Here is a 23,629-nt window from a genome sequence, read left to right on the forward strand (position 1 = left end):
TCTATCACCTCCTATCATCTCCTATCTTGTGCTAAATGAAAATGCCATTCCACCTTCAAACTCTTTAACTCCCTTCTTCCTTATGATAGAAAATTTATTCCTCATGTTTTTGTCAATCATTTTGATTAACAAAGTTGCAGGTGAAGAAGACTCTCCATGTCTTCTTCTATTTCTCTCCCTCCAAATGGTGTGGACTGCAGTTTGAAGAACATATCTCACTATAAAAAGTTTGAGTTTCCCTTGGGTATGATCCAAAGCTATCCTGATTACTCTCCTCCAATTCGATGTGTAAAGATTCCCCAGCACTCCCTTCATCAAAACTTCCCATATCTGAGCAGAGTATGAACAATCAAAGAATAAATGAGAGATGGTCTCAATCGGGTTCTGTCGATCGATATTTTAAAAGGTGTATCAATAGATATTCTTTACGAATCATCGATCGACACTTTCTAGCGATTAACATATGAGAGTTGAAATCCGAGATCCAGATTAGATAATCAAATTGATTATATCTAAGTTTAATTTCAAGAACAATTAATATCAATAAACCCCTACAAACCCAAATTAAGTTATTTACTTATCATACTTGAGAATATACCTGAATCTAGCTATTCACCCAACCGTTAACAACCTCAAATCAAACCAATCGAGCAATTACCTTGCTCACCAATTCATTTACTGGTTTAAAACGTATTAACCCATTAATATAGCCTTATTTCAAAGACGATAAATCTATTGTGTAATCTTAGAGTCTCTGTTGATTCGATCCCTAAGTACTACATTTGAACCTCTTATTTGAGAGAGTAATTCACTCCTTAAGGTAATTTGAGTGATATCAGCTCTCTTCAGGGAATTTCTTACTCATGTTTCAGAAGGTCTATTTGTATGTGACCCTTTGTCTTACAGTGCATTGCCCGTTAGGTTGTCACTTTCCTTAGTTATTTGTTCAATCTGTTCCATTTATAAAATAGGGAAACCCATCAAAGAGAAAGGAACACGCCGATCAACTCATGGAGAAATTATTACACTTAGCCACTACATTTTCCCTGCACTATGAAAAAATGTTAAAATCTTGACTTATGGGTGAACATTCGTTATGGTGTAGGCTCTTAATGTCACAGAACCTGATCAGATAGTTCGTTAAGCACTTGAACTTGACAGGCTGCCGTGCAAGTCATGAGTTGTGTTTGGCACTAAAACGGAAACCATGAGATCTTGAAATGCATTGATAATAACTCTGCAGACTGTTGGATTCATGTTACCTGCATTCCGTAGTCAATTTTCCTTGCTCTTTATGCATGCTTATGGCTGTCGTGTCAAACATGTACTAAGCAATCAAATAAACATTTATTTGTTTCCTTCACCCTATCTTGGTTTCTCTTATTACACAATAGCAAAGTATCCTCACGTTTTCTTTGCCTCTATGCATAGAGTAACCATATTTCTTGATTAATACTGCTTAGTGATGCAACGTTCCTGTAAATTTAGGTTTTTTCTAAGGTCATGTATATGTTTTATCTGACGTGGAGTCACGCAGATGGAGACGGTTCAAAAATCAGGGAATTCGTTTCTAGACTTCTAATATCAAACATATCTCTCTGTTTCAGGGGAAGTGTTTGCTTAGCATTCACTTTAGTTTCTTAAATGCAGAAACAAAACTGATATAGAATGTCTGATATGTGTATTCGTGCCATCTTTTGAGTCAAATTTTACTCTTTAGTGTAGCTCATTATTGCTTAATCAACTTGCAGATTCTGAGGATTTTTTTAGAGTTTACACTTTAGTATTTGCTCATTATTTAAAGCAATGATTGAGCATGTTCTAAAGAGTGAAATTTTCTCTCTTCTTTTTTCCAGTTTTGCAGCTCTAAGTGTAGGGTCTGATTTTGGCCTTGCTACATTCAACCACAAAATATGACTGTATGATGTTCAAGGACCTACACCAGTTGTAAAGAATGTGTTTATTCTACCAGATCCGGAGAGAAAATTACCACTAGAACTTGAGGATCGCATGCCCTTGCTACAGTTTTTTGCTCCGGTGCTGTGAGAGACCAAGTAACCTTTCTACACTTACCTTTAGGTAAAAACTTGAAGAATCGTATTGATGCTGCTCTTATGACACTCAGACCTATACTTCTTGCGAGAGGTCATCTGGAGCAGATCAAAGGATGGACGATGTGTTTGATGTGTGGTAGAGGCTTTGGTTCACCAGTGCATGCTCGCTTCAACTATATAGGAGCTGAATTTGGGAATACATTTGCATTATTTATATTAATATATATATTATGCCCATACTCCATATGTTTCAACGCAGTTTAGTTCTTCATTAACTTTGTCGCAGAGGGACGTTTTTAATTGAGTTTATTTAAGTGCAGCTATGGTTTTTGCTTTTCTATGTTCTTTATCATTAAAAAATCTCAACTTTCCTACTCAATACCAAAGAAATAACTCAGAACCACAATTTAGCATTTGAGATTTATTCGCCTGGTAACAAATATACAACCATCAGTGTCACAAGAAGAAAAAACAAATATACAACTATTTTGGAAATTGGAATCTCCAACCATAACTTGTTTGAAACAACTAAACTTTACTTTCATTTTATATTTAACATTTATTCAAAATTGTATTTTAAAGTTTATAAATTTTGGTTGCCTATTTAATTAATACATACTTAATGAGACAATCTTTTTCATTATATAAGGTTGGTTGATCTAAAATACTAATTGATTTTATTTAGAGACATGAGAGGATAAATGTTTATACTAATAAAATATAGTACTTTCTTCACAGTGCACCACTTCAACACCTGAAAAAGGAGAGAGCACCAAGCAGCACATTTTAAAATATTACAGAAATTTCTATATTTTCTGTTTTGTTAATATCTGATTAAATATATTAAATAATATAAATAGTACTTCCCCTGTTTCATAAATATACATATTTTAGACTTTTCACACATATTAAGAAAACATATTCAAACTTGATTGTAAATGCATTGTTTTTTTTAGTGAATAACAATTTACTATAACTTTTAACCAATAAAAATCCAATAAACACCATTAAATTTTTTTGAAATTTACAATTTTTTATTAAATAATACATTGAAAAGGTCAAAAATGTATCTTTTTGAAACAATTTTTTTTCTATAATGTGGATCTTTATGAAACGGAGGGAGTACATTTTAAATCTAACAAAATTTATAATAGTGATATGCTAATGTAATTAATGGTTAATAATATAACACAAAATACAGAAAATTAAAAATCATTTATGCTATTTCTCTCTGACCTAAGCAACTTCAAAACAATGTAATACACTATGGTAGATAATCACTATCAAATGGATCGAACAAATTATCATTCTCTTTCAACATAGTTTTATCTTCATATATTTGAAAATATTTTATTCACTAATACCAAAAAAATAATTTTAAATTTATTACAAAATAAAAGATACGAACCCGGCGCGTAAAGCCGGAAGAGCACTAGTAATATTAATAATGACAATCTATAATAAACTCAATTCACTAATGGTTTTAATGTAATAAACCATTGAATTAACCAACAAAGAAAAGGAAACATGTGTTTTCTAGGAAACAGAGAAAAGGAAACACCAAGAGCTGTTTTCTTATAAATAGGTGTCTAAGGGACAGCGATCCAATAGCTGCGAAACCCTTTTGTTCATTCAATCGTTCTGTGTGCTCTGAAGATAATTATGGGAGAACGCAAAGTCCCAAACAAGTATATTCCGCCAGATTTTGATCCGAAGAAAATACCCCGTCTCCGTAAACCGAACAACCAGCAAAAGAAGATTCGATTTATGCTACCGGTTCGTATTCGTTGTAACACATGTGGTAATTACATGTCGGAAGGCACTAAATTCAATTGCCGTGAAGAAGAAGTCATCAACGAGACGTACCTAGGGATTAAACTCCACAGGTTTTACATCAAGTGCACCAACTGCTCGGCAGAGGTGACAATTAAAACCGATTCAAAGAACTCGGGTTATACTGTCGAATCAGGTGCAGTTGGAGTTTATAATGGACTCGAGGAAGAGGAAAAGCATGAGGTAGCTGAAAACGCCTTGGAGTCGTTAGAGAAGAGAACTATGGTATCTAAAAGAGAGATTGAAGTTATGGCTGCGCTTGATGAGATGAAGTCTATGAAGTCTAGACGAGCCTCGGTGAGCTTAGAATCACTGCTTGAGGCTTTGAATAGAAGAAAAAAACAAGAAGAAGAGAACGTGGAGGAAGAATTGCTCATTAAGTCTATAAAATTTGGTAAGCGGACAAGGATTGATGAAGAGAAAAATTATGAGGTGTTTGATAAGGAGAAGAAGAAGCCTAATAGACGTGTTAACGGTACATATCCCATTCAAATCTCTTCTGTTCGCATAGTCTCCAAGAAGACTGCAAAGCTAACAAGGGGGCTCGAATCTCTATGTCACAACTACGGCTCAGACAGCGATGAGGAGAAGTAAGCTAAGGTTTTTTGATCGTTCCTGATTAATTTGATGGATTTTGCATAAATAAATTGTTAAATTGTCTTTCTATTAAGTTTTTTTAATTGTTGAGTTGTATGAGATTGCAGGCATGCTACATTCGACATTTTAGCTTACTGTTAAGCTTTAGTGATTTTAGCTGATCTCATTATAAACACTGAAAACCTGGTCTTTGTAAAATTCTGCTTTTGAATCTGTGATTTGGCTTAAATAAGAACGTTTTTGGAGTATTGTATGTTAATGCAGGTTAGTCAAAATAAAGTGTAGAAAATATACGGCAACTTTTTGACAAGGTTAGTTTTTTTTTTTACCCTTCCGGATCATGTCTATAAACCAAATCCATTAGAAAGAGCAAATGCAAACAATTTGCAAACCTGTAAATCAAGTATAACCTTTGTGATTTACCATCGTATTCTACATGTGATCTCTTTAGAATAACCTAGATAGACTAGGTCAGTTCTATAACAGCTTGTCTAATACTGTCTTGTTCTTGAAAATCTGTCAGTGAATAAGTAATCTTGATGATAATGTATGATAATGTAGCGGTTTTGCATAATGAGCATTCTAAAGAGCTTTGTGTGTAAAGTTTCAAACTCTGAGAGAATAATGAATGGTAGTTATGTCCTAACCAAACAATCATAACCAAGTTCATGAAAAACCCGAAAGCCGAAATTCCAAACATAGTTTCACCATTAGCCTCTCGGCTTCTGCTAAAAAGTCTTTAAATGGGTTCATGTATTATGACTCCAGAGACAAGCCATATGAGCTGAACAGACAAGAAAGCTGCTAAAACTTCAAGCCGTTTAAACCCGAAAGAGTTTCTCGGATTCGCTTCCCAGCTTGAGACCTTGATGGCTAGCAGAGAGACGCTCAAACCCGGCACGTCTGACAGCAAATGTGCAGCGCCGTCCGTCAGGACCGTGAGGCTATTGGCCATTAAAATCTCCAACGATCTGCACGGACATGATTGTCAGTTAAAGAAGGATGAGGCTTCTTATCTTCTGATCGATTCTTCTCGTTCTCTCGACTCGGAAAGGCAATACTTTTGTCTCGTAAATGCGCAAGACAGAGGAATCACTTCCTCTATTCGTGATGGTGACTCAGTTTCTTCCTCTTTTTGGTCGGGTTTTGAAATGCGGATGTGTTCTAATTCCATAAGCTGTTTTGATACGTTTCAAAGGCTTGCATTAGAAGAGGAAACTAACATTTTGACCTTTCTTGTGATTTGAATAAATCTTCAAGAAGAAAACGAACCTGAGAATCGAAACAATGTTGTTTTCGTCGGAAATATATAGTTTCATGAGTTATCTTATTGTTAGAGATTAAGACGTAATAATCCAGCAAATATGGGAGATAAGAAAATGGAACGTAAAAGTATCTCCAAATCTAGTCAACGGTCGTTGACGTTAACGAATGTGGAATCTTTAAAGAGCTGAGTCGCTGAGTCGCTGAGTCGCTGTGGCTTGTGAAGGGTGAAAACGAATAATCATTTTTTTCTTTAATAGGAAATCGACAAAAGACTATCTTATATAATAAAGTTGACTTGATTCTCTATTCCTGCGTCCATGTCAGCAAAAAAAAAGGGGCAAATCGTGACACATCAGCACCCTCTCTGCTGCGTTTAAAATGTCATTTACGGATCGTATGTTTCGGGCTTTGTCGTTTGTTTTGTATTATGTATCTTTTTGGGTTTTGTGAAATTTTTAATATTTGGACTTCTGGTATGTTTGGCCCAGAGTTAGATATAAGCCCTGTTCGTTTACAAAACGCGGCGACAAGCGGTGGCGACTCGAAATTGTACTATAAACTCCACAAATACAACACAGGTTAGTCAACACCGGATTGTTTATTCAGTCGCTGCGGTAAGTTGAAGCCAACAAATCTGACGCGGAAAATTTCTGCGGCAGTTACATCTCCATTTTCTTAACTCCGATAGTCCAGCGGCGATTGCTTTTAGTTTCAGCACCATTAAATTTGTTTTCGTTGTAGCTTTATTTTATGCCGCTGCCGCTGATCTCAGCGTTTATCAAACGAACATGACTATATTATGTTTGTGTATCGTCTTCAACCCCGACGTCTTCTAAATCCTAATCTCAGCTTTTTCGTCATACACCACAACTGAGTAACAGCTTCACCACTTTATGCTGAAACTATAAACCTTACATTTAATCTTAGTTAAGTCGAGCCCCACTACTTCTCATTACTTCACAACCTTTGATCTCTTCAGTTTCTTCGTGATTTTGGATCTATAAATAGGCAGCTCCTTCTTGATGGTTCTCACAGATTCATTGCTTCTTCCTACTTAAAACTCATACAAAATCCTGCATTTCTTCACACTTCACTGTTAATTGGCGTTGCATAGGAAAACCGATGTGGTCTTCAAATCACGACGCTTCTGGACCACACCTTCTGTAACAGTTGCCTTTACCAATCATCTGTGAAATTAAACAGATCATGGCGGTTTCCTCCATTTTACAATCCGACTCCAGCTCACTTCTCCAAGAGATCTCCGACGATTCATGGGAACTCCGCGACTAAGAAATCTTATATAATAAAGTTGACTTGCCTCTCTCCTCCTGCGTCCACGTCAGCAAGGAAGGAGGGGCAAATCGTGACACATCAGCACCCTCTCTCCTGCGTTTAAAATGTCATTTACGGATCGTATGTTTCGGGCTTTGTCGTTTGTTTTGTATTATGTATCTTTTTGGGTTTTGTGAAATTTTTAATATTTGGACTTCTGGTATGTTTGGCCCAGAGTTAGATATAAGCCATGTTCGTTTACAAAACGCGGCGGCAAGCGGTGGCGGCTCGAAATTGCACTATAAACTCCACGAATACAACACAGGTTAGTCAACACCCGGATTGTTTATTCAGTCGCTGCGGTAAGTTGAAGCCAACAAATCTGACGCGGAAAATTTATGCGGCAATTACATCTCCATTTTCTTAACTCCGATAGTCCAGCGGCGATTGCTTTTAGTTTCAGCACCATTAAATTTGTTTTCGTTGTAGCTTTATTTTATGCCGCTGCCGCTGATCTCAGCGTTTATCAAACGAACATGACTATATTATGTTTGTGTATCGTCTTCAACCCCGACGTCTTCTAAATCATAATCTCAGCTTCTTCGTCATACACCACAACTGAGTAACAGCTTCACCACTTTATGCTGAAACTATAAACCTTACATTTAATCTTAGTTAAGTCGAGCCCCACTACTTCTCATTACTTCACAACCTTTGATCTCTTCAGTTTCTTCTTGATTTTGGATCTATAAATAGGCAGCTCCTTCTTGATGGTTCTCACAGATTCATTGCTTCTTCCTACTTAAAACTCATACAAAATCCTGCATTTCTTCACACTTCACTGTTAATTGGCGTTGCATAGGAAAACCGATGTGGTCTTCAAATCACGACGCTTCTGGACCACACCTTCTGTAACAGTTGCCTTTACCAATCATCTGTGAAATTAAACAGATCATGGCGGTTTCCTCCATTTTACAATCCGACTCCAGCTCACTTCTCCAAGAGATCTCCGACGATTCATGGGAACTCCGCGACTAAGAAATCTTATATAATAAAGTTGACTTGTCTCTCTCCTCCTGCGTCCACGTCAGCAAGGAAGGAGGGGCAAATCGTGACACATCAGCACCCTCTCTCCTGCGTTTAAAATGTCATTTACGGATCGTATGTTTCGGGCTTTGTCGTTTGTTTTGTATTATGTATCTTTTTGGGTTTTGTGAAATTTTTAATATTTGGACTTCTGGTATGTTTGGCCCAGAGTTAGATATAAGCCATGTTCGTTTACAAAACGCGGCGGCAAGCGGTGGCGGCTCGAAATTGCACTATAAACTCCACGAATACAACACAGGTTAGTCAACACCCGGATTGTTTATTCAGTCGCTGCGGTAAGTTGAAGCCAACAAATCTGACGCGGAAAATTTATGCGGCAATTACATCTCCATTTTCTTAACTCCGATAGTCCAGCGGCGATTGCTTTTAGTTTCAGCACCATTAAATTTGTTTTCGTTGTAGCTTTATTTTATGCCGCTGCCGCTGATCTCAGCGTTTATCAAACGAACATGACTATATTATGTTTGTGTATCGTCTTCAACCCCGACGTCTTCTAAATCATAATCTCAGCTTCTTCGTCATACACCACAACTGAGTAACAGCTTCACCACTTTATGCTGAAACTATAAACCTTACATTTAATCTTAGTTAAGTCGAGCCCCACTACTTCTCATTACTTCACAACCTTTGATCTCTTCAGTTTCTTCTTGATTTTGGATCTATAAATAGGCAGCTCCTTCTTGATGGTTCTCACAGATTCATTGCTTCTTCCTACTTAAAACTCATACAAAATCCTGCATTTCTTCACACTTCACTGTCAATTGGCGTTGCATAGGAAAACCGATGTGGTCTTCAAATCACGACGCTTCTGGACCACACCTTCTGTAACAGTTGCCTTTACCAATCATCTGTGAAATTAAACAGATCATGGCGGTTTCCTCCATTTTACAGTCCGACTCCAGCTCACTTCTCCAACAGATCTCCGACGATTCATGGGAACTCTGCGACTAAGAAATTCTTTGAACGGCCGTTTCCTCCTCCGTCTCCGGCTAAAACCGTCACAGCTGTTCTCACGAGTCGCACGGCTCCCTGAAGCCACACTCTACGGCAATCCTTGAAAGTAGCAAAGCTGAAGGAGGTGGAGTGGGTTTGGATAAGAGCTTTGGATTCTCCAAGAGTTTATCTAGCAAGTACGAGATTGTGATAAGTCGGTCGTGACCATTTTTGACACACTTGTCATGCAAGTTTATGGGTGATAACAAAGGACAACAAGTCGCTGTTAAAGTTATTCTCAAAGAAAAGGTTAGTGCTTTTTGATTTGATATCTTCTGGTTCTGTTGTAGTGATGAGATCTATTAGAATGTTTGTAATTTGTTGTGTAGATGAAGACAGCTATTGCCATTGAAGATGTGAGTAGAGAAGTGAAGATATTGAGAGCTTTGTCTGGCCATGATGACCTCCCTTATTTCTATGATGCGTATTAGGATCATGATAATATCCATACAGTGATGGAGTAAGCTCTCTTTTAGTTTAGAGTTTGTTCCTATATCAGCCTACGAGAATCTTTAACAAGTGTTTTGTTGTTTTAATCTATGTGAAGGAGGAGAGCTTTAGGATTGAATATTCTCATGGTAAGGGGGCAGTACACAGAGGAGATACAAAGACTATTATGATACAAATATTGTATATAATTGCATTTTGTCATCTCCAAAGTGTCGTACAACAAGATCTCAAACCCGAGGTGATTAAAGACCCTTTCTTTTGCTTATACATTTGATGTTTTATCGCCATCTTATACCTAAAACTGTTTGCTTCAGAATTTTCTATTTACCTCAAAAGAAGACACCTTACAGTTGAAGGCAATAGATTTTGGCTTCTCAGATTACAATCTTTATATATAAAAATTGGGTTTTAGGTAAGAGACAAGATCCTATAAGGATATATCACTCTCTTTATGCAGAATGATTAGACCAAGTTAAAAATAGAAGCTTACAGGCTCATAGAACAACAATTCAAATTCATCATACCCCTTCACTAATCTACGTTATCTTCTTTACTTCAAGTTTCTCTTTTGGTTGGCTTCAGAGTCAAAGAAAGGCAACGTTATTTACTTCTGGGATAAGCACACATAGAATTCTGAGAAATAAATTCAATGCAACTCGGGAAGTGTTGAGCAAATTGTGAAACACAATAATATATTGGTTTCATGGATGCTTTGAAACTTTGGTGTAGCGATTCCTCATATGGCTTTTACTCTTGTAAGGGTGTAAAATGTTTGATTTGTTTACACCAAAAAAAAAAGAAGTTTGAATTGTATCTTTTTATCTTTGCTTATAGAAATACACTTAATTATGTTTTTACTATTCAATTATGGTAGTGATTGCAATCAACTTTTCAAAAATCCAAAAGGTGATATTAATCCATTTTTATATATAAGGTATGCGACTTTTGTGAACTGACATTCAGTAAAGTTCACAATGAAAGTGCTACAGAAATGGTGACGCCAAATCCCGAGAGTATATAAGAACATTAACCTAATATCTTATTTGTTGGCTTCATGGATTTATTTTTACTGTGTTTTGAAACACATGGACCATTATATCTCCTAATGCTATTGAAGGAAAAAGAAAAGATCATCGACATAAATTCTTTGATACACACACATACATGTGCTTATTTATGCTCCCGAAGCATGAAATTTTGTTTCCATATAAACTTAAAATTTGTGTTGAGATGAATTTTCTTTGCTCATGTAAATTTCAGATATTGTTGAATACATATTTTTTAGTTCGGTTAAAAAAGTTTTTACTGGAACAAAACATGTGTCAACTTCAGATTCGTGTGAGTAAATACTCTTATACAACGAAGACTAATACATTAAAATTTTTTTATAGATCGTTGATCTGTTTGATGATGTATATATAGCTCAAGATTCGTCAGGGCATGCTTTAAGTACAAAATTGGTCTTAAGATGAAAAGATCTCATGGCCATTGGAGCACTTGGAAACAAACTCTGCCTCAAAAGAAGAAGATGAAGGAGATTGTACTAAAGATCCTACTGCAGTTAACACTTATGTTACTTTTGGAAAGAAAAAATCACTCTCTTTTATTTTCAAAATGTTGTTTGCGCAAGCATTTTAGAAAATCCACCTCTTCTTGATTTATCTGTAGGAAAATCATTTCCCAAAACACATATGGAAAAGGCACAACATATATAGATGACCAAGTTATTTTGTCACTATTTTCGATTGTAAAATCAAGTAACCACTGTTCATTCACAAATAATAGGTTATGTAACACATAAATATACAATTACCATAGGCCAAATCAGATTGCAATGAATGTGTTTAAAAAAAATCAGATTGCATCCCACTCATTTGACTAATTCAAGACCACAATAAAATATCAAATAAATTAGATCTTGGATATAACCAACAAACTATATTCTTTCGCGCGGCCACCCCTAGTAAATCTAAATATTTGTGCCTATTAATATTATAATTTTCGGTATGCTTCTTTGGCGTGAGGCAGTGATCTTTGGTCAGATTTGTATTATTATTGTATTAAAGATGGCGTTCAGGCGAACAAAATTGACTGACTTTTCTTGTTTCTAAATATGGATTCAAGTAATTTTCTTGGATCAAATGTGAAAGACTTGTTTTTACGTCTTTTGTACGTATCCTTTCATTAATAAATAGTTCATTTCTTATTTGGATATAACTTAGCTACGGCAGAAAGGAGGTACATTATCTTTTCTTTTATTTGGTCAAACAACTAGGAGGTACATTATCTTTTTTTTTTTTTTAATTTGGTCAAACTCCTAGGAGGTATATTATCAAATCCCCAATATATTAATTGAGTAACATTTGAAAAGATTTAACCTCAATTTTGTAATAACTAAAAAATACCATTTATTTATGTGTCAATCAATTAAATAGTTAATTAGTCTTACGTGTCAGACTCACATTAAAATTAAAAAACATGTTGGTCCAATTCGATTTTTATATCTCACTAGAAACATGTAACACCAACTATATAATATCTTATGATATTAACTAAAGCAAGGTGGATATTTATTATATATTATTTCCTTAAATAAAACATACGGAATTATCTAACGTGATTATGATATATATAGTAACTAGGTAATAATCCGCGCCTTGCGCGGGATGTGATTATTAGTTTCGTCATTTTTAATAAAAAACACTAAATCTGTTTTATCTGGATATTGGTTAGGTTTTACGTTTTTTTTGTTTTTAATCTTCTAAAATATAACTATTATTTTAAATTAATATTCATTTCAGTTTATTCGGTTAAAATGTTTGATTTTTTGGTTTTTTCAGTAAAAACCAAAAATTAATACTATTTATTTATTTTCATATTATGAATTTTAGATAGTCGTTATGTTGAACCAATAGTTTCATATTATAATTTTTAAACAGATAATAGTTTAAGAAATAGAAAAGAATATTATTAAGACAAATCATTTCACTACAATTTGGTCGGTAGTGAAAGAAGCATTAAGAAAAAATATTTCAACTTTCAAAAAAATTAGATACTTCAGTTGTGGTTAATACTTAGTTAGAAGCTGCTCACATCAAGGTGCACATGTATGTTTATGTAAAAAGTATATAAAATAGTTGAAAAATATATAAAGATATTGTTAATTAATATTAAATGACATTTTTGTACAAAATAATACATAAAGATAAAATTAAAATTAATTTAAAATAAAAAAGACCTTGACATTAGTCATTTTTTTATATAAAGAAAATAAAATTATATCTGTAAATCAGGGTGGACACATATCAAATATCTGAGTATTTGAAAGCATTCTTGTCGATTCGATCTTTAGCCACCTAGATATTCGGTGACTCAGATATCCGAAATGTTTTAGAATTTTAAAGAATATCCTATTTGATTCGTAAATAAAATAAAATTTTAAAAATAATTTTTATAATAACATTTCATTACAAAATAAAACATTATATAACCTTTTAAATTCTAGTACCTAATATAATAAATTTAATTCATAAAAATATTTTAAAACTGATATAAAGTATAATATATATAACATATATATATAATTCTTTATATATATGTATATATATGCATATAAGATATTGAATTAGATATATGTTCCTAAAAATATTGGTATTTGTGATTTGCTTCTTTTTTTGATATTGTATTTTAGTATTTGATTTGTTTCGTAGAGTTTCAAATATCCAGATTTTTTGGTTCAAATCAAAACAGATAACGAATCGAATCAAAATTTATGAATATTTTGTTCAACTTTATCCGTAAATATAAAAATAATATATATAGAGTTTGACTTTTGATTCGTTATCTATCTTTATTCGAACCGAAAAATCCAGAGTTTTATTGGAACTATGTATGTGAGTTTTATATTAAAAAAAAATATAAAGTACATAGTGTGAACACATTTATGATTATAGTGTGAATGCATTAGCATATTTATTATCAAATCATTGTGAGGCTGACACGTGTCTATTATAATATGAATGCATTTATTACAATGTTTCTCTTTTAATATATAAGGGATTAATGATTTTTAATTATGAAGATTTGCTAATAATCTATATGCTTTCTATCATTTTTGTTTAATTATTTACTATTAAAATAAATTACATAATTACATTAATCATATAATAAAAATTTAGATTTTTTGTATATGTTGTATTTTGAATTTTTTTAACCGAGTAGAAATTACTAAAACTGTTAAAAGTCTCACATAAACTTTGGTGATCAATGTTTATTTTTTTTTCTATAATAAGATACAGGATAATAAAATCATAAAAAATAATTTTATTTTAATAGGTGTTTATGTTAATATATATACTTCATATCGTTTAAATTTAATTATATATCATATACGATAGATAAAATTGATTGTTTTGGTTTATTTATTCTAAAATGATTGCGAATAAACAAGAGCAGTCATTTGATTTATAGTAACTGATTTCTTAGTTATTTAATATATAATTATTATTTTATTATTTCATAATGTGCAGAAAAATATAAAATAAGTATTTATTCTGCACAAGTCGCAGATCTTAACCTAAGTATGTATCTTTTTAATAATTTTGAATTTTAAGCATTTTCTAAATCTCAAGCCAAAATAAAAGAAATAAATGAGAATAAACACAAAAATCAATATTTATACCGAACAATAACCAAAATGACACAAAAGGATAAAAATATCGAAGATAGATAGGATTGGCACGTGAACGTAAACTTCTCATAACCATAATTAACTTTTAAATTGCTAAATCATGATATAAAACCGAGCTCACATAGTTTCATTGTAACCAAATAGTAGGCATGAGATTCTTTGGCCTAAACGTTAGGTGTTTATGCGATAAATAATTTTTTGACATAAAATATTTTTAAAAATGGGATCAGTTCATTAGTAAACAAATTATGTAATTAACAAAAAAGTTTTTGAAAAATTGTTTAAGGGCCAATATATTAATTCAATCAATAATATAATTTTTTCATGCGATATTTTTTAAATAATTTTCATATAAATTTACCATGCGCAAGGTACATGTCTTATCCTAGTATGCATCTTAAAGTACTTGTATTTATTTTAAATAAGAAGTTATTGAAATCATCAGTCCAAATCTAAAAAAGGAGGAAGCCGATTACCAAAACACTCAGTCCAAGTGGTTATTCAATATCGAAGCAAGAATATTGATGCAGCGTCATCATGCTTGGACGCCAAGGAAACCAATGTTACGAATCGTAATTTACGATAGGCTTTAAGTTTTCCTTATTATTATTAAGTTTTTTATTTTCTTTTTATTTTCTCTTTTAGGATACCGAAAACCCTAGATGAGAGTTTTATTTATAGTCTTTGTATTCCTTTATTAGAAAGCAGTTTTTGATAATTAATAAACTAAAGAGTTTCTCTTTTTCCTTGTTTTTGATTTGATTAAATTCATCAATACAAGAAGCCGGTCTCAAGCGTGGTTCTTTGAATCTCTTGATTGAGCAAAGCATGTCCCAAGAAGGATTATCAAATCCCTTGGTTGAGCTGATTATCTAGTTCGTATGCTGCGCCAAATATGGTCCTCTAACGTCTCTAGTGAATTTGGCTTCTTCATCTAAGGAGATCAATGGCCTTCTTTACCTTAAACGTTTTGACAAAACTCAGGTTTTCCATCACCTTAGAAAACGAGTTCTCGAGGAAACATTGTGTGTTTCGCATTGCCACCTCCGCACTTCATGCGAGCTAGTACAATATATTTAGCGTTCTTTCGTAGAAGTCTAGGAAACACATGTGGGAGAGGCCTAATCTCTGAAAAAGCTAAATTATATGGTTTGAACTTCGTTCGAGAGAAATGTACGAATCGACAAAATCTAAAAACTTCAATATTATTCAGAAAAGAAGAAGAATAAACTTCTCTAAGGAGTCTTCTCGAAGGTATTAAGGCTTGTGTGACTTAAGGTTCGTCTTTTTAACTTAATATATACACATCATATTTTCTAGGATTCTACTCATTTGTTCTGATTTTGTTTAAGGTTTGGATAAATTTATTTTATTTTATTTTGTGGAATGTTAATTAGGCATGTCATAATAGAAAAGCTAGCCAGATTTGAGGTACAATCTCATATATGGTTTGTTAGGACGTCTATTCGGAAATTCAACATTCATAAACAAATAATATGTTATGAATAAATACATTTCATGTAACATTTAACAATCAGAACATTAAAATATTATTTTGCATTTTTTCATTTGCCATTTAGCTAATTTTCTCTCTAAATGTTTGTCACTAATTCATTTTTAAATAATGCTAGAATTTTCAACTCTACGAAACGTCATTGGCTACGTATATTTGATTTATTTAATTAGCATATATATATATATATATATATGTTATGTGGCTTCTTTGGTCATTTCTAATCAGTGGCAAACAAAAATGGATAAAAGATGGAGTCTTCAAGGGATGGCTGCTCTTGTAACAGGTGGAGCCAGCGGAATTGGGTTCGTGTTTCTCCTTTACTCTTCTGCTATTATATAATCTTTTGCTTTGTTAAAAAAATAATAATAATCTTTTGCTAAATTTATTTAATTTTGATTGTTTTAGGCATGCCATAGTAGATGAGCTAGCCGGTTTTGGAGCTAGAATCCATGTATGCGACATATCTGAAATACTGCTAAATCAAAGTTTAAATGAATGGGAAAAGAAAGGGTTTCAAGTTAGTGGCTCAATCTGTGATGTATCCTCACGTCCCGCTAGAGAAACACTTATGCAGACCGTCTCAATGATGTTCGATGGCAAGCTCAACATTCTTGTAAGTTAAGCTTAATTTAAAAAAATTAAACAAATTCTTTTGGGAAAAAATGGCTATTAGATAGTGATATATATAGTACGGCTTTTACTACTCTTGTTTTGGTCAACATAGGTGAACAACGTTGGCGGACTTCGCACAAAGCCAACAACAGAATATCTGGCTGACGATTTCTCGTTCCATATTTCAACAAACTTAGAATCTGCTTATCATCTTAGCCAACTTTCACATCCTCTCCTAAAAGCTTCTGGATTTGGAAGCATTGTCTTTATTTCGTCTGTTGGAGGAGTTGTATCGATGGAAGGTGGCTCTATCTACTGTTTAACCAAAGGTACTGGGCTCAATAGTGTTATGGATTCATATATGTTTAACATTATGTAAAATTCTAACTTTATACATTTTTTAGGAACATTTTCGATTACCTGTTAATTTTCAGTTAATGTAAATCTTTTATGAATTTGATGTTAAAATACGATAGTAATTTTGTTAGATTGACACGTATATCTTTTTCTTTGTGTGTATGTGTAGGAGCTATAAATCAACTAGCACGAAATTTGGCGTGTGAATGGGCACGTGACAACATAAGAGCCAACGCTGTTGCTCCTAATTTTATCCAGACTGCTATGGCTCAACCTGTAATGAGCGACAAACTCTACAGATTTTTTTTTCTTTTTTCCCTCAAATGATCTCATGCACTTCTCATTCTCTTATTTTTTTTTTCTTTTTTGAAAAAAAAATCAGCTCCTCGGAAATGCCGGCTACAAGAAGAGTTTGTTTAATAGAACTCCACTAGGTCGCGCTGGAGAGCCAAAAGAGGTTGCATCCCTTGTGGCTTTTCTGTGTCTACCCGCAGCTTCATATATTACTGGTCAAACCATTTGTGTTGATGGAGGTCTCACTGTGAATGGTTTGTCCTACCAACAACAGGCTTGAGCCGAGAGTTGTGTTTGTGTGGCAATTCATTATTGAAATATTTTTTTCCACAAATTATCAATTGATGCATTTCATAATGAATAATGAGCTTCTCTATCTTTGATTTTCCAAAATCGAACAAGAAACTTTTTAAACAGGTCATTTTCATCGTTTGGATAATACTTCATCGATCTTGCCAGTTCCAAAAATGATTTACTGGATTATTAAATCACTTATTTCATATTATATTTATTTTTTATTTTTATGTTTAGTTTTAGTATTTTTATTAGTTTATGCATCTTTATAAAAAAATATTGAATAATTTTTTATGGAAATCATATTTCTTTTCATGTTATTTTACTATTTTTAAAATTTAAATATGAAATAAAAACATTAAAGAATAAAAGAACTATCATGTGAATAAAAAAATTTAACTCTAAAATGGAGTAATGAGTAAATGGATTAACGTTACCTATCACTCCATTTTGGAACTGAAAATAGAGTAGAATTGGAGTATATTTTACTACAAAATGATGTTTAGAGTAAAAAATAGAGTAAAATTAGAATATCATATCCCTTATATATTATTTGAGAAGCATTGCAACATTTTTTTGTAGCCACGTGTCATCACTAGAATGATTCTTAGAGTTCTTAGAGAAATAGGTTGGTCCATCTAAATATATAATAAGGTTTTTATTAAACCACAATAAATACATTATTAATATGTTTCAATATTTCCTTAAATAAAATTACGGAATTGCCTAATGTGGCTAAAGTATATATGACAATTAATAATTTTGAATAATAAAGATTTGATAAAAATAAGTGTGTATTATAATTATATTTGTTTAATTTTAAGCTATTAAAATAAATTAAACAATCATAGTAACCATATAATAAAAATTTAAAAAAAATATTTATATATTATGTTTTGAATTTTTTAAAACGAGTATAAATTAATAAAACTATTAAAAGTTTCAAATTCAAATTTTTTGATCTATGATTTAAAACTTTTGTTATGACATGATACAAATAATTAAAAAATAATATAAGTTGAAAGTCTCATTTAATAAGTATCGAAATAAAAGATATATAAATATATGTATCATTTTAAATTAAACTATATGCCATATAAAAATACATAAATATCTTAATTGTGAAATTTACTTTGAACATTTTTTTTTAAAAACAATTGAAAAAATATTGACAACTTAATTTTTTAAAATATTATAAATTACTTAAACCATTAATCCCACAGTGAAAATTTTGTTATCACTGATTTAGACTTTTTGCTATAACGGATACAACTTATAAAAAAAAATATGAGCAAAAAACATTATCTAATAAATTTTAATATTAAAATATACCATATATATGTTACTATCATTTAAATTTAATTATATATCATATCAAATAGAAAAAATATTTTTTTGAATTATAAAATTTATTTATATGTTTGCACTTATTTAATTATATAAGTAGTGGATAATGACTTTTTAATGATTCAATATATATTTATTATTTCATAATATTTTATAAACATATAAGATATAAAATAATTTATATATATAATGTTCATCCCGTGAAAGACACGGGTCTTAATCTAGTTAATACTAATATTAATCAATCTTTCTAAAAATACTATCAGATTTTTGAGATTTATTGGATCAATCATTATCCAATTATGGGTAATATCGAATTTTTGAATTTTTACCAAATTTTATCAGTTTTTCAATAAACGAATTTTTAGTAATTCTGAACTGAATTATATATGAATTGGTTTTACCACAGGTCTGAGTCTAATATGAAAACGCGGTTTGAAACTCAGAACAATTTTTAAATTATTTTTATAATAAAAATTTTAAAATTCATACAACTTTTTATCAAAATGATTAAAAATATTTTCATTTCGAAAGCGTGTGTCAAGATCTAGTATATATTTTATATATAAAAAGTCAACTTAAAACTACATAAAGTATTCAGTTGCATTAATTGATAGATAACTTGATGAAGTTAACCAATGTTAGTCAATATTAAAATCATTTGTTAATATAAACTTCCATCTTTAAAAATTACTATTTTACAGTACATTTACTCAGAGTATTTATTAATAAAACTTCCAAAAATGCCAAGTTTTCTTACAAATATTCATATTATCAAAATATCATAAATGAAGTTTACATATAAACACTTATAAAAAGTTTTTAATATAAAAATTAATAAAAATATATAAAAATTAAACATAAATAGGTTCTCTCATGATATATGTCATAATCCATCACTTGAATCGTCTGTCCTATGGGCCATTTCTACTCATAAACTCCGTTTCTGATTGGTTCAGTTAATAGCAAAATAAATAAATCTAAAAAGATAATGAATTATCTTAAATTAAATAGAGATGCTTCTTTTTGTTTTTTACCAACGGAAATGTGCTTAGACTGTGACCTAAAAAAAATTGTCATTGTTGGTTTAGAAAAAAGGTAAAACATAAGTATGCTATTTTATTTATTTATGATTAAAACATGAAATAAAGGAAGCAAAGGAAGTTTACAATCGTAATCCTTAAACATAAGGGAAACCAATTCTCTCACCATTGAACACTAACTGAATACTTTCAAAAAGATTGCGTGACAAGCAACAACGAGAAAATTGGAAGATATGCTTCCAACAATGGACAATCACATCAGTTCCATCACCTTCTCGAATTCACAGCTTTGCGATTATTGAAGAAGACAAGTTAATCCTTGGTGGAAGCTTTAGATCCTCCCATCCCTCCTCTTCATCCATTCTCTTGAAGTACTGGTCTACCATGTTATCCGTCACCTGCTCCAGTCGCTGTGGCTCCCACTGTAGGTCAATATTTATGACATTATATCAACAAATATGAGATAACCACAAATATTAAACGGCGAGTTTCTGTTAAACCTTTGGTTTCCTATCTTTGTCTATCACTACGGCTCTGACACCCTGCGTGATTAAGACACGGTGTTGTAATGACCTCTACAATAACGACAGTTTCAGAACGAAGATATACAATCAATCAGGAAAGCAGAAAATACCTCCACCAAATCTTTGCTTAGTTCGCCCTTCAACACATGACACACCATTCTATACTCACGGATAAGACACTGCCCCACCTCCTGAAACCGTCCTTCTCTTATCTGAAATTTTATACAGGACGTCAGTTCTATCCCATTACTACACGTGACACATTTTGAGGAACTAACCGATCTAAGAGAGATTTTAAGGCTTGCTGGTGAAGCCTTCTTCAAAGCTCGAAGTGTAGCTGAGATCCATTCATCTGGCTCCTGAATGGCCTCTCTCTCCTAACCAACACATATGAAATGATGGTAGAATACATTGTCAAAGTGTAATTCAGTTACTCAGGAATGCATGCAAGTAAAATTTTCCTATATATTGATGAAAAACTTACAAGTGCAGATATTATCTCTTCCACCGTTCTTCTCGAGAAGCACTTATCAATAACATCTAACCTGCATATAGAAACAGTTTTTTTTTTTAAAGCAGCTAACAAAACTATTTTCATCGAAGATGTAACCAAGAAATGGTTTCTATTGGATAACGATTAAAAGTTAACGCGGTGACAAGGTTGAAACATTTCAAAACATGTAAATGCAATCATAGTCAAATATAGAGATCATTTTTTTTTTCTAAAAATATATAGAAAAAATTGTTTTAGCTCTTTACCTAGTGATCCAGCAAATTAAACTGATCAAATACAAGTGAAAAGAGAGAAAATAATATACACATGCCTGTGGTAAGCACTATGCTGTTTCAGGTGGGGATGCTGAGTGTATGCATTGAGAATTTTTGAGGAAAAGGTATCTGGATCATTTGAAACAACTCTGCAAAGATCTGCTTCTAGTGCAGTCAACCTCTGTGACAAGGAGTAACCTTAAAAGTTAAGTTTCTTGGTGGAGCAAATAGTGCCTAACAATAATCTAAAATATAATGGCTTTTATAATGTTAAGGAAAAAGACACTAGGAAATTTTACAGACATAAAGTTTGGTTATCAGCATACATAAATTAAACAATCAACATAGACCATCAAGCCCAAGACTACTCAAAAGACATAGATATAGTGCAATAAATGGTGGACCCATATTTGTGTTTTGATCGCGTCTTAATATAGCGCTAATTGATAAACCTATATATTGGGGTTAATAGGCCAAAATTGACCATCTATGCTTGTAATTCTTCCAACAAAAAAAAGTAAAGTTGTTTTATATATATTTACATAATTATGCTATCAAGTTTCTGCATACAAATATATACGCACACGTTACTACTATGCTAATATTTTTTTCATCGCGTGTCATAATCTCTTAGTTCAAAAAAATGGTAATCTCGTTTTTAACATTATGGTTTCATCACAAGGTGCCATAGTCCATTAGCTGGCAAGTTGCTACCATCCCGACAATTGGAAACACTAAAGACATAAGCATATTAAAAGTTCATACCGTCGAAGGCACAAAATGAGTTGCAAGACCACAAGCAAGCATTTCGGCGCCATCTAACCTAGCTCCTGTGAGGCCAACATACTCTCCTGAACAAAGAAGACATGAAGGATGAGAAAAAGAGATAGGCTCAATATTTTGTCTACATGCAAAACAAATGAATTTTGTTACCAAAAAAGCCAGGGAGCCTTGACAAGAAGTATGAGGCACCTACATCTGGAAAGAGCCCCAGTTCTGTCTCAGGCATGGCAAAAACCTTTGAAAAAAGCCTCAAAGATATGAGCATATTCGTAGCTCGCTCTCTACTTGTCAACCATTAACATGTTTAAGAAAACTATACCGTCTTCTCAGTTGCAATACGAAATCGACCATGGATGGAGACACCAGCTCCGCCTCCCATGACAATACCATTCATAATTGAAATCTATAAATTGAAAACAGTATGGAAAATATGAGAAGCTCACTAAAAGGATCTGGATATCCAAACCTGGATCATAATCCATGAATCAACTATTCAATACTTGTAGATGAAAAATAACAAAATAAAAGGAAATAACAATATAATTACGTACAAAAATTAAATTACAAAATGAAACCTAAAAGAAACTATCAAAATAGCCTATAAAATATTCACTTTAATTCATAAACATTTTATATAATATTTTGATTCATTATCATGGGCATTCTACAAAAATGATCCAACTTTTCCAATGACGTTTTTATATGATATATGCTTTTGTTATATAATAAATGCTTACTAAACGTATTAGTGTATATATATGGAACTACCCATATCCTATATTTTGAACCAACATCAATTTTTTCAACCTCAACATACCTGAATTTTGCTATATGTGGCCATGACATAGTTGAGCGTGTATTGATCTGATAAGAAATCAGCACCGAGTCTCCATTTGCCTAATCCTCGAAAATAGAAAAGAACGCTTAGAAGCTGGAAGTAAGCAAGAAAGAAAGATGGGAGGGTGCTATATACCTTGTACGATGTCACAAATAACAGGTCGAACATCGCCACCAGCACAAAATGCTTTTCCCTGACCCTGTGGAAAAGTTATTGCAATAGCAGCTTGTGCAAACTGGAAGAGGTAAGGATATAGATTACCTTTAGGATGACTAGTTTCACTCTGGGGTCATCCTTATATGCGAGGAACAGTTGCAGCAACCGAGTGATCTAGAGAAGATTCATTTAAACCAAATATGTAAGACTAGTGCAAGAAAGCGAGGAAGAAATAACAAGGGAAGAAATCAATACCATGTTCCAAGACAGAGCATTCATCTGGTTTGGTCTGTTTAGTGTCAAGATTCTAACAGTATATTTATCTTCCATTAAAACCTGTTAATAAATTGATTTAGCGAGAGAGGAGAAGAATTGATCGTTTTAGATGCGTAGCAAACAGGAGAAAAGAGACCTGAGAGTGTGAGGCCATCTCGACTGCTGTTGTCATCTTCTTTTCGTCTTTCTTACCAAACAATTCTACTTAAAGATTATGGATGAATGAATGATTCTTGTAGAGACATTAAGCATACATATATATAGTGTTTAAAATATCGTTTGGTTTCACTATAAAAATAAAATTTAGGTGTTACATCTTCAAAATTCTAATTATTAGGGTTTCTAGATAATAAATAACTAATCAGATTATTTTTAGTTTATTAGTAACTTTTGTATAAGTATTTTCACATAGTTGATGACTTGATGGGATGGCCCTCTAAATTATTTGATTTTCTATGTGAGGGACTTACATCAAAATTAGACTATATATATGTGTGTGTACTAAATATATATTACCTCCAGTTAATATTTCTCTGACTCATTTTGAACAAAAATTATA

General features: G+C 32.3%; 3 protein-coding genes across 5 annotated transcripts; 2 read left to right on the top strand and 1 right to left on the bottom strand.

The window, feature by feature from the left end:
* Positions 1–3,182: 3,182 nt before the first annotated feature.
* Positions 3,183–9,100, top strand: LOC125609443 (splicing factor YJU2-like). The gene has a single exon (XM_048780891.1). The coding sequence runs from the start codon at positions 3,717–3,719 to the stop codon at positions 4,479–4,481; it is 765 nt and encodes a 254-aa protein (XP_048636848.1). The 5' UTR covers positions 3,183–3,716; the 3' UTR covers positions 4,482–9,100.
* A 6,900-nt stretch (positions 9,101–16,000) lies between these two features.
* LOC125609444 (tropinone reductase homolog At2g30670-like) lies at positions 16,001–17,579 on the top strand. 2 transcript variants are annotated; one of them, XM_048780892.1, is made up of 5 exons: positions 16,001–16,080; positions 16,184–16,391; positions 16,503–16,719; positions 16,917–17,023; positions 17,130–17,579. In XM_048780892.1, exons 1-5 carry the CDS (start codon positions 16,016–16,018, stop codon positions 17,319–17,321), a joined length of 789 nt encoding a protein of 262 aa, XP_048636849.1. In that variant the 5' UTR covers positions 16,001–16,015; the 3' UTR covers positions 17,322–17,579. The 2 variants fall into 2 exon arrangements, with proteins under 2 accessions (XP_048636849.1, XP_048636850.1); XM_048780893.1 differs by having other exon boundaries at positions 16,027–16,106; positions 16,172–16,391; positions 17,130–17,578.
* A 1,529-nt stretch (positions 17,580–19,108) lies between these two features.
* LOC111198001 (probable 3-hydroxyisobutyryl-CoA hydrolase 3) lies at positions 19,109–23,161 on the bottom strand. Of its 2 annotated transcripts, XM_013893476.3 has the most exons (13): positions 23,050–23,161; positions 22,900–22,968; positions 22,774–22,837; positions 22,618–22,697; positions 22,120–22,203; positions 21,951–22,035; positions 21,783–21,868; positions 21,074–21,198; positions 20,734–20,794; positions 20,528–20,626; positions 20,360–20,461; positions 20,226–20,267; positions 19,109–20,147 (listed from the first exon to the last, which is right to left on the bottom strand). In XM_013893476.3, exons 1-13 carry the CDS (start codon positions 23,122–23,124, stop codon positions 20,007–20,009), a joined length of 1,113 nt encoding a protein of 370 aa, XP_013748930.2. In that variant the 5' UTR covers positions 23,125–23,161; the 3' UTR covers positions 19,109–20,006. The 2 variants fall into 2 exon arrangements, with proteins under 2 accessions (XP_013748930.2, XP_048636851.1); XM_048780894.1 differs by having other exon boundaries at positions 20,360–20,626.
* Positions 23,162–23,629: the final 468 nt, after the last annotated feature.

The sequence above is a fragment of the Brassica napus genome, chromosome A5, assembly GCF_020379485.1.
Source record: "Brassica napus cultivar Da-Ae chromosome A5, Da-Ae, whole genome shotgun sequence".
NCBI classification, from domain to species: domain Eukaryota; kingdom Viridiplantae; phylum Streptophyta; class Magnoliopsida; order Brassicales; family Brassicaceae; genus Brassica; species Brassica napus.

Bases quoted from the DNA above. Each gene is read 5' to 3' on its own strand.
- LOC125609443 (XM_048780891.1), top strand. From the start codon at position 3,717: ATGGGAGAACGCAAAGTCCCAAACAAGTATATTCCGCCAGATTTTGAT.
- LOC125609444 (XM_048780893.1), top strand. From the start codon at position 16,027: ATGGAGTCTTCAAGGGATGGCTGCTCTTGTAACAGGTGGAGCCAGCGG. The intron at 16,392-16,502 runs GTAAGTTAAGCT...TGGTCAACATAG, and splicing joins ATGGCAAGCTCAACATTCTT to GTGAACAACGTTGGCGGACT. The intron at 16,720-16,916 runs GTACTGGGCTCA...GTGTATGTGTAG, and splicing joins TATCTACTGTTTAACCAAAG to GAGCTATAAATCAACTAGCA.
- LOC111198001 (XM_048780894.1), bottom strand. From the start codon at position 23,124: ATGGAAGATAAATATACTGTTAGAATCTTGACACTAAACAGACCAAAC. The intron at 22,036-22,119 runs GTATAGTTTTCT...CTTTTTTCAAAG, and splicing joins GTATTGCAACTGAGAAGACG to GTTTTTGCCATGCCTGAGAC. The intron at 20,268-20,359 runs GTATTTTCTGCT...TTAATCACGCAG, and splicing joins TAAGCAAAGATTTGGTGGAG to GGTGTCAGAGCCGTAGTGAT.